Source organism: Gigantopelta aegis, chromosome 6, assembly GCF_016097555.1.
Source record: "Gigantopelta aegis isolate Gae_Host chromosome 6, Gae_host_genome, whole genome shotgun sequence".
In the NCBI taxonomy this organism is placed as follows: Eukaryota; Metazoa; Mollusca; class Gastropoda; order Neomphalida; family Peltospiridae; genus Gigantopelta; species Gigantopelta aegis.
The window spans coordinates 71,501,338-71,511,550 of record NC_054704.1 but is presented as its reverse complement, the minus strand read 5'-3'; the positions used below and the strand labels follow the sequence as shown (position 1 = coordinate 71,511,550).

General features: G+C 39.0%; 1 protein-coding gene across 1 annotated transcript; it reads left to right on the top strand.

Annotated features, from left to right (window-relative positions):
* The first annotated feature begins 1,379 nt into the window (after positions 1-1,379).
* Positions 1,380-1,850, top strand: LOC121374707. The gene has a single exon (XM_041501812.1). It carries the CDS (start codon positions 1,380-1,382, stop codon positions 1,848-1,850), a length of 471 nt encoding a protein of 156 aa, XP_041357746.1.
* Positions 1,851-10,213: the final 8,363 nt, after the last annotated feature.

Here is a 10,213-nt window from a genome sequence, read left to right as displayed (position 1 = left end):
GAGGCCTAACAATTTTTAATAGATGATAGAACATGTCTGGTGAATATAAAATAAAATGTTGTTTGTAGCAATATTTAGCTTAGTCAGTTTGTTCGTTTTGTGTAACGACACTACTTGAGCACATTGATTAATTAATCTTCAGCTATTGGATGTCAAACATTTAGTTTAGTAGCGTGCTTGCATTTGGTGCTTGTGTCATTGGATCAAAGCCAAATTCACCAATTGTGAATTTTAGGAACAACTGGCAAATTAGTTTAATTTGGCGAAATTTTCTGATCACCTAGAGCTAGCCCTGAGTTGTTCAATTTTTCCCATTCCAAACAGTGTCCAAGGACTGCTATATATTTCAATGGTTGTAGTATCGTTCGGTCATTAGTTTTCGAACATCATTAGTTTCCGAACGGCCATTTTGTTCGGGATATAAATAGAGATGTGACATCATTAAGGATCGCAAGTTGACAGCCAAGCTATTTTCGCTAGCCCTACAAAAATGCTTCGGGTAAAACTCCCATGCGTAAGTATGACATCTATATCTTGTAATCTTATGTAATTTTGCCGTGTGACACTGTAAATGCATCACCATTAAAAGGTCACCAATAACACACAAACGAAAAGTTCGGTACTCACGAGAAAGCGTCGTCTGCTTTGTTTACTATCTATACTAGCCGTCTACAATACCAAAGAAAGGGAACTACTGTCAAATTTTTAAAAGTATGGAAGCCCATTCGGGCCATTTCTTATGTAGAATTCTGATGTATGCAGTTTATGATTTTTTTTTTTTTTTTTTTTTAATTGTCCCAGAAGAATACGTAGTGTTAGGGTTGGGGCCCTAAATCACTACTACAATACATAGCATATATATATTAGTAGTAACATATACAGGTAATTACATAGACATATCTAGTATGAAGAAATATTCTTTAAACTCCTCTAGGGCACTGACCTAAATTGAAAAGAAAGAGAGAAAAAAAGAAAAGAAAAGAAATAAGAAACGAAAGATGTTTTAATATGTTTTTATTTTTGTGTTTTAGACTATTCCACGGCCAGAAAAGTCAAGATACAAATCATATTCGGATGAGACAGTGTCCAAGGCATATGTAGCTGTTGTGGAAGATGGCATGGGCATCCAGAAAGCTTCAAGAACATTCAGTATTCCCCTTAGTACATTGGCTACACCAGACAAGATGTGCTGACCATTGCAACTGATCTTGCCATCTATTTAGGGAAGAAGACAAGAGCCGATAAGCCAGTGTCCTTATGTTGGTTTCATGGTCTTATGAGAAGATACCCTGAGTTAAAGGTACAGAAGGTCCAGAGGGCCAAAGCAACGTCTGAAGAAACAGTTTCATGCTACTACTCCCACTTGGAAATGATTTTGGATGACAACGACTTGGAAGAACAGTCCTGAGCGAATATACAACATAGATGAAAAAGGACTAATGGAGAATCACAAGCCCCCAAACGTTGCCTCCAATAAATCGGTGCCAGTTGCAGTAACACTGCTGAGCTCGAACACGACGACAGTGATCGGATGTGGCAATGCCATTGGACATGCCATCCCTCCATATTTAATTTTCAAAGGGATGCGAATGCGAGACGAGCTATTGGAAGGTTGTTTGCCAGGAGCTAATGGAACTGTCAGTGATTCAGGCTGGTCCAACAGTGAAATCTTCCAGAAGTATCTTGCAGAGCACTTTGTCAAGTACTCTGTCCAGTCAACAGCAGAGAAACCAGTGTTGATCTTGTACGACGGTCACAAGTCGCACGTCTCCATAGTACTGAGTGAATGGGCAAGAGAGAGACACATCATCCTGTTTGTGCTTCTAGCACATACCTCGCATGTACTTTAACCAATGGATGTTGGTTGCTTTGGGCTGTTCAAGAAAATCTACTGCAACCTTAGACACACGTACATGCGGCATCGAGAAGCACTGTATATGTCGATTGGGTTGTCAGGCATACACAAAGGCATTAACACAAGCCAATCTGCTGGCATCTTTTAGAAAGTGCGGAATTTTCCCTTTCAACAGACATGCAGTAAACAAATCGCACTTTGTGACAGCTCAGTTGTTCAAGTCTTCTGAAGATCAGGCAATATTACCAGAAGAATCTAACACGTACAAAAGGAAATCATCAGAAGTCACTGATGTAATTTTGCCATTGTCTGCAACAGGATTTTTCTCGCAACTTGATGAGACTATGTTCGGTGTTGCAAAGCCCACAAAGAAAAGAAAAGTGATAAGTGCTATTGTAGGTGGTAGAGCAATAACCGACGACAGTACTCTTGAAAAGATGAAGGACCACCAGAAATCAAACCCGCCCCCAAAGAAACAGATTCAGAAAAAGTCATCTGTGCTGAAAAGATCGTCCAAAGATTCTCCCAAACCATCAACATCTGGATTTTGGTGCCCTTGTCATAATGAAAAGGAAGAGCAGATCGAGATCTTGACAATAAAATCTACTCATGTGCATCTTAACAACTTTGATCCGATTTCACAACAATTTGTTTATAGTTAAATACATTTGACTCCATTTGATAGTTAACTGCCCTATTTTTGGAGTGAACAGAGCACCATACACAGTTGTGACATTCCAGGAAAGCCCTGTGTGTGCTACCCAATCTGGTGTTCGTGAACTAATGACATAACATTTGTCTAGCGGATGCTGACAAGCTATGTAATGACGGCCATACGTGTTATCGAGGACTTTGTTTTCGTAAGGAACTGTGTTTATTTCATGGATTAAATAATCAATTTACAGGTAAGAACGATTTGAAGTTTCGTTTTGTATATTTCACGAAATCTGCGATCTACGCTTATCTGTTTTAAAAGAAAGTACCATTTTGTAATAAAATTGATTTAAAAAAATGAGTTGATAGTGGGTGATGTATTTGTGTGACTGCAAACATTTATAGCTGTTTATATATGTAGGATTGTTTACCATTGTCTGCCGAGTCTCGGGGCTTGGTGCATACATCTGTTTTCTCTCCTATCTGTGCCCAACAACTGTGACCTAGCTGTTTCTATCCTAGTACTAGTATTTCAATTGATTGTTTCTGTTGTGCTGTTTCTATTTGTATAGGTACCTCATCTTAGAACACTGTAGCTTCGTTCTCTGTGACTAATAACCTGTGTAAACTATTGATGTGCAGCATTAAACATTCTGGATGTGGGAAATAAATCTTTCTCTGTCATTCTTTCTGTCTCCGCCGCTTTAGACATTCACCCATCAACAGCTTGTTTTAGACCACAGACTGCCAACTTGCTTGAGACATCATCCAGGAAGAGCTCGATTTCAGACCACACAAATATGTAACTTGTTTCAAACACGGTTTCTACGTCTGCCAATTATATTGCCTTTCTGAACAAGCACTTTTTCACAATAAAATGACGACTTTATGGGTTTTATTTTCTGGAATTACTCGTAATGCAGTGCTCTAAGGACTTGCATTATAAATTGAAACATGTTTTTTATTACTTTGGTCTGAAATTGAACAGAAGACTTGGAAAAGATGTCTGAAAGTTTATGCTCTGTCTGGCCTTCTTTCATGTGGTCACCCGGTATCTTCTATAAGACTCAAGTTGTAACTAATTTAGAAGTGGATGTTCCTACCCAATGGGACCTAAATGCATCAACAGGTGTCTGGCTGTGAAACCATGTAACTTGTTTGTCACTGCTTGAAAACTATAATAATCTACAAAATGCTCATCTACGTTCAGTTCTGGCAGCTCATATCGGGTGTACAGCTCATTCACAGATGATGCAAAGTTCAGCTGTGATGGCTGCCGTTTAAAGCGCCATTTTCTGTCTGATCAAAACGTTTTATTATGAAACTGAAAATACTGCAGTCCAATTTATATGGATAAAATTTGATTTTGTGATGCCTATTCAATCATAACATTATAACAGATATTTGAGATTGCAAATGGTCTTCCTCGATATTTTCAGAACGTGAATGCAGTCAAAACAATGTTGATGTATTAGGGTAAAAGGATTGCATGAAAACTATTGTCTTCCACTTCATTCTGGAAACTACAGATGGTCTTGATGCTTCTGTGCTGTTAGGAACCATCTTCCTGCTGACTGCTGTCAGTGTCCCAGTGCATGCCTTAATTAAACATTTCCAATTTGTTGTCATTTGCTTGCACAGCAGCATACTACATTTTTTTGATTTCACATTGATGGGGCAAAATGCTCACAGACCATCATAAGCCAATTTCATGTTACAGCAAACAAAAGTTATAACATTCATTTATCAAGAATAATTCCAAACAAGGCAGAAATTGGTGTATACCAATCAGCATGTGCCCACTCGATTTCAGTCATTTTTCTCAACACCCACAGACTATATTGCAGGTTGCCAAGGTAGGGCAGCTTGCTACATTGTTTATACATGATGCTTTTCAGAATATATAATGATGATGGTCATATATAGTGTTATCTACTACAGTGAAGACCTTTACACGATATGAAAGAACACAAACCCCACTTCATGCCTTTGAGTATATGAAAACAAATCCAATATGCTGGATGATGAAAGAAAATATTTACGGCATAATTTTATTGTTACTTTAACTAAAAATTCAAAGTTTCTGGATCTAACTGAACAAAACGACAATAAAAACACCTGACAGATGAAGATCCTTTAAAAGGGACTATCCTAAGGAGAATTTGGTTTGTTTTTCCCAAAACATCCAGCTTTTTTCTCTTTAAAAAACAAAACAAAAACCACACCGTCTTACTGTAACATGTTTTAAATATTAAACCATTATATGTATAAATACATTTGGAATGACCTTTGGCTGAATTATTTCAAATTTCATTTGGCTGTTTAAAGATAAATTTGTAGATACAAAATTATTTGAGACAAAATTCTATGATGAGATGTTACAAAATGGGTTATAAAGATATTCATATTCTATGCAAGAAAATGTTAGTAATTTTATTAAGATAAAAATATTTGATTTGGCATAACATTTTAAAATGGCTACAAACTCGGGATAGTCCCTTTAAGTCTCACGATTGCAACATCTATTTCCAGTGTGGAGAATGTACTCATTTCCTAAGGGGTGTGTTGCACTCGCTGAAAAGAAGCACATTTTCAGAACTTGGTCAGTATTCGACATCTGTATCACAAAATACAAAAAAGACATTTACCACTTCCAAATGATTTATTTGGATTAAATGTTTGGTTCTTCAAGTTAGCACAAATAGAATGTTCTGTCAATTATTGCAGAAAGTCGGATAAAACTGCTAAAAAAACACACACAAAAAACCTATTTCTGGAACACCACACCAGTGCCGTATCCCTTTGATTTGCATACATCATGCAACACCATGCAACACCATTTTAAATGCAGTTCATTTATTCTTTATGCTTTTCATTTTACAACCGCTTCCTCCACATCACTATTTGCAGGTCTTTTATCATCTGTTGTAATTTGAGTGTAGAAGTTGATGTGCTGGTGCCGGAGAACCTGTGTAACAAAATAAATATATAATTATACAGTGCTCCAAAAAAGGGCTTAAGGACATGAAATTAACTACAGCATTTTGACAATGTCATATTTTGAATCCTATCTAAACAAACTGCTAAATCCAAGTAACCCTTGAGGAGCCACATAAAGGAACATAAGAAAACTGGTAGCTTAACAGTGGTAGCCATTTGACTACAGTCAATCAAGTATAATTACAAACTTTCTGTTGTTATAGGACTTATTCTATTCTGATTGGACAACATCACTAAAAAAAACCCGTAATGTTATTCTTCAATAAACCTCGGAAATATGACATCATTACATCACATTAGAAACTTGTTTACGTGGTTTGTCATAAAAATTGTCATTTTTTTGTGAATTTATCATTTACAAATTTAGTACAATTTGTGACTTGTAAATCGATAAATTAAAAAAAACCCCACACAATTTGATATAACCAGCATTCTGACAGTACTTATCAACTCAACATATGTTTCCTGTCCCGATTTTTTATGAAAGTAAAACTTTTAGAGCATAATGGTGCATGAAAAGTTATGAAAAATATTTTGCTAAAGGAAAAAATATCTTCAACGGAATTTTCCATATTGGCAACCCCCATGGGGCATGGTAGCTCTGGCGTAGCTGGGATTTTAGAGCAATAACGTAAAAACTAGTAAATTACCATGTAAATCAAAACTTGATCTGTAACGGTAAATAATAAAGCTATACAAAAAATTACAGCTTAACATTGTGAATGGAAAAAGTCCGGAAAACTATTTTGGACGGACTAAACCTATAGGACTGATGGGAGACTAATATGGAATAATAACACCTATAAACTGCAATCTTGCCTCCCTATCCTATATTTGTTATAAATGCATAGTACAAACATAAATACAGTTTTAATAAACTTGTAGCTTTTGCTTTCTACAAATACTGTCGGGTTCCAATGTGCTGTTGAAAACCATACCTCTATTTTAGGCTCTAAACTGCTCACCAGCTGCATTATTTTATAACTGGTGTAGACATTGGATATATACTCTTCAAAAGAAGAAACGCAAAACCACATTGTCGTAACATTTGGAGAATTGATTTAATTATTGAATGGTGAGTCCGATAATTACCAAATGTTGCAGGATTGTTCACAATTCACTCTAGTCCATTGTGAGTAAGTGATAGGACACACCACCAAGGTCAAGGTCATCTGGAGTCAATACCGGGTGTGGCCTCCGCGTGTGTTGACAACTGCCTGGCACCGCCTGCCCATTGAAGCAACCAGAGTACGGATGACGTCCCGGGGGATGGTGGCCCACTCGGCCTGCAAGGCTGCTGCCAGCTCGGGCAGGGTCTGGGGCTGTGGTTGTCGCTGTCGGAGGCGTCGGTCCAACTCGTCCCATAGATGCTCAATTGGGTTCAAATCCGGTGATGTCGATGGCCAAGGAAGGACATTAATGTTGTTGTTCTGTAGGAAAGCCGTTGTGAGACATGCTGTGTGAGGCCTGGCATTGTCATGTTGGAACACTGGTGTGGCCGGAGGATCTGGTCAATGTAGCCCTGTGCATTCAGGTTGCCCTGCACGTGGACCAGATCAGTTCTGCCAGTGTGTGAGATGGCTGCCCACACCATGACACTACCCCCGCCGAATCTGTCCACTTCCTGCACGCAGTTTGCCGCATAACGTTCACCACGACGCCTATACACGCGACATCTTCCATCATGACGTCGGAGCAGAAATCGGGACTCGTCACTGAACCACACCTGTCTCCATCGCAGTTGAGGCCATTGTCGATGAATCTGGCACCACTGCAGTCGGAGTCGACGGTGTTGTGGTTTTAAGATGACACCTCGAACTGGACGTCTGGCACGAATTCCTACCTCACGTAGGCGGTTCCGTACGGTCTGGTCGGATATCCTGCGCAAACCTGGTATTGCTGCGGCTGTGGAGGTGGCAGTAGTCAATCGTTCCCGAAGGTGGCGTACCCGGATGTAGCGGTCCTGCCCGGGGGTAGTGACCCGTGGTCGACCGGATCTAGGGAGGTCACGTGTTGATCCATGTTGCTGGTAACGGTCCCACAGTCTGGAGATGGTGCTTGGGGACACATGGAATGCCCTGGCAACGGCCGTTCTGGATTCGCCTGCGTCTAGTCGGCCGATGGCATTGTTTCTCTGCGGTTCACTGAGACGTGGCATGTCCTGGATTGTCAACTGTCGGCCAGATACAGAGGCCAGGCAAGCGAACACCCTGCACTTTTATACTGTCGGTGTTCATGTTGCACGTGCAGACAACGCACGTGCAGTGGTGACATGGTTTGCACGTGGCTGCGTTTTTGCGAATATTCACATTTTGGAACTTTATTGTACAGTAGCTGCGTTTTATCGAATGTAACCGTGGGAATGTGTTTGGGACATGCAATGACCTTATATTCACAAAGCATGAACCGGTAGGAAACATAAAATCGGAGTTATAACCCATTTGTACCCTTTTGCGTTTCTTTTTTTGAAGAGTATATATATATATATATATATAGAGAGAGAGAGAGAGAGAGAGAGAGAGAGAGAGAGAGAGAGAGAGAGAGAGAGAGAGAGAGAGTAAAGGCTACCATAATGCTAATACAATTTTTTGTTTTTCATTTTGTGGATTTTCATAAATCTTATGTAATTAGAAAAAAAACCATGATGGTGTATAATTTTTAATAGTATTTTAATAATAAAGGTGAAATGTAGTTACATGTATCAGTGTTTAAATTTGCAATGTTAAACTTGTAACCACCATACTTCGCTACTTTTATATTTAAATGTTAAATATGTTTACTAAAAAGTAATCTAGCCTATTCATAACCCTTGTAAAATTAATTCGAGAATATTAAAGCTGTAATCTGCTGTCACTCGGCAAAAGTGGCATGGGACGTATAAAACTGGTTGAAAATGTCAACGGGAAAATGTGTACCCGATAGAGTGATTTCACACAATTAATCCTTCACTCACCAAAGATGTTCCCATTTTTCTGCTGGTAATGAAATTATGTTGTAATAATTTTTGGACACAAATTTCAGTGTATCATCTTTACATTTAAAAAAACAACATTAAACAAATAATAATAATAATAATAAATATTGATCACCATGCAACTTTGGTGTAATGCATGTTGTTGATGACTAATTTCTCCATTTATACAATCGATGTTGACCACGAAAACCATATCTTGGCGGGGACCTTGTCTTTTAATTCATTTTGTTACTACGTTACCTTTGAAATAATCAGAACTCAGTTGTATGGATTCAATCCACCAAGCAACACACACACACACACACACACACACACAAACACACACACACACACACACACACACACACACACACAGAGAGAGAGAGAGAGAGAGAGAGAGAGAGAGAGAGAGGAGAGAGACGGACGGACAGACAGACAGACAAAGAAAGCACACACATGCATACACGCAGGTGCGGATTCAGGAAATCCAGGGGGGAGCACTAAGAAAAAGGGGCACATGGATTACTAGTGAAAGGGCAACACAATGAATTCTTTTTTTTAAGCCAGAAAAAAGAGGCACTTGAATATATTTAGGGGGCGGGTCCCTTGGTCCCACATCTATGGATCCGCCTCTGCACAAACACATACACACACCTAATAAAGCAAGGAATGAATGTTTCATTTAACGACGCACTCAACAAAAAGATGATAATACCTACCACAACTTTTGTTACACCAGTTGTGGAGCACTGGCTGGAACGATAAATAAGCAACGGGCCCACCTACGGGGATCGATCCTAGATCGCAGTGAGTGCTTTACCACTGGACTACGTCCCGCCTCACATCTAGTAAACTGCCAATAACAACTTAGCTGGTGCTATCATTTAACAGCATCATCCGTTAATTGCAATGGCAAAATTGGCGAATTCCCTGAACTGAAACCGGGCTTAACTACTTGTGTATCACTGTCACTAATTTATTTTGCGCCATTTGTATCCTGGTGCTATGTGCTACGAGTGATGCTATTAGGGTTTAAATTGTTTTACTAATCACATACTTCGGGACACACCAGCTTGCCTTTTAGGTACGGTATTATTTCACAACAACAGGTCCTCTGGGATTAGTTTCATGTTAATGCTTGATCTCCATTACTCAGTACTTTTAGGTTTTCGCAGACCGCAATACTTTGGGAAAAAAGTGCTGGTGGATTGAGCATTGCAAGATTCATGAGTCTGCTCTGGAATTGTGAATTAATATTTCATGAACAGTGTGCCGGAGACGACATATAAGTTATACTTAATAATAATTTTCCAATAACACTGACGATGTCAGCTCATTTTGATGGACGTATTCTCTTCTCTCTCTTGTTTTGCGTTGTGTTATTAGAATTCTTCATTTGTTGATGTCAACTTTGTTTGTTTCATCCACACTGTTCGTGCGAATAAGTCCGTTTTCGCCGAGTTTCTATCAAGATGTAATCTGAATCTGTTTTGAACGTTCCAGTCAGATGGCCTCAAGCAACATTGCAGTATTGACGCTGATGAGCCCTACAGCAAAGTTACAAAAGTTGTTGTAGTATTTAACTAGTACTGTAATACATGCATTGATGATGAGCATATGGAAATGTTTTACGTGGACCCATAGATAAAATACCAATCTATTATAGAGGTGTTGTTGTACTGAAGTTCCAACATGGTACCAGAGACGTACGGTGAAAAGAGCGGTTAATGACTATATACAGAAATGCAAAG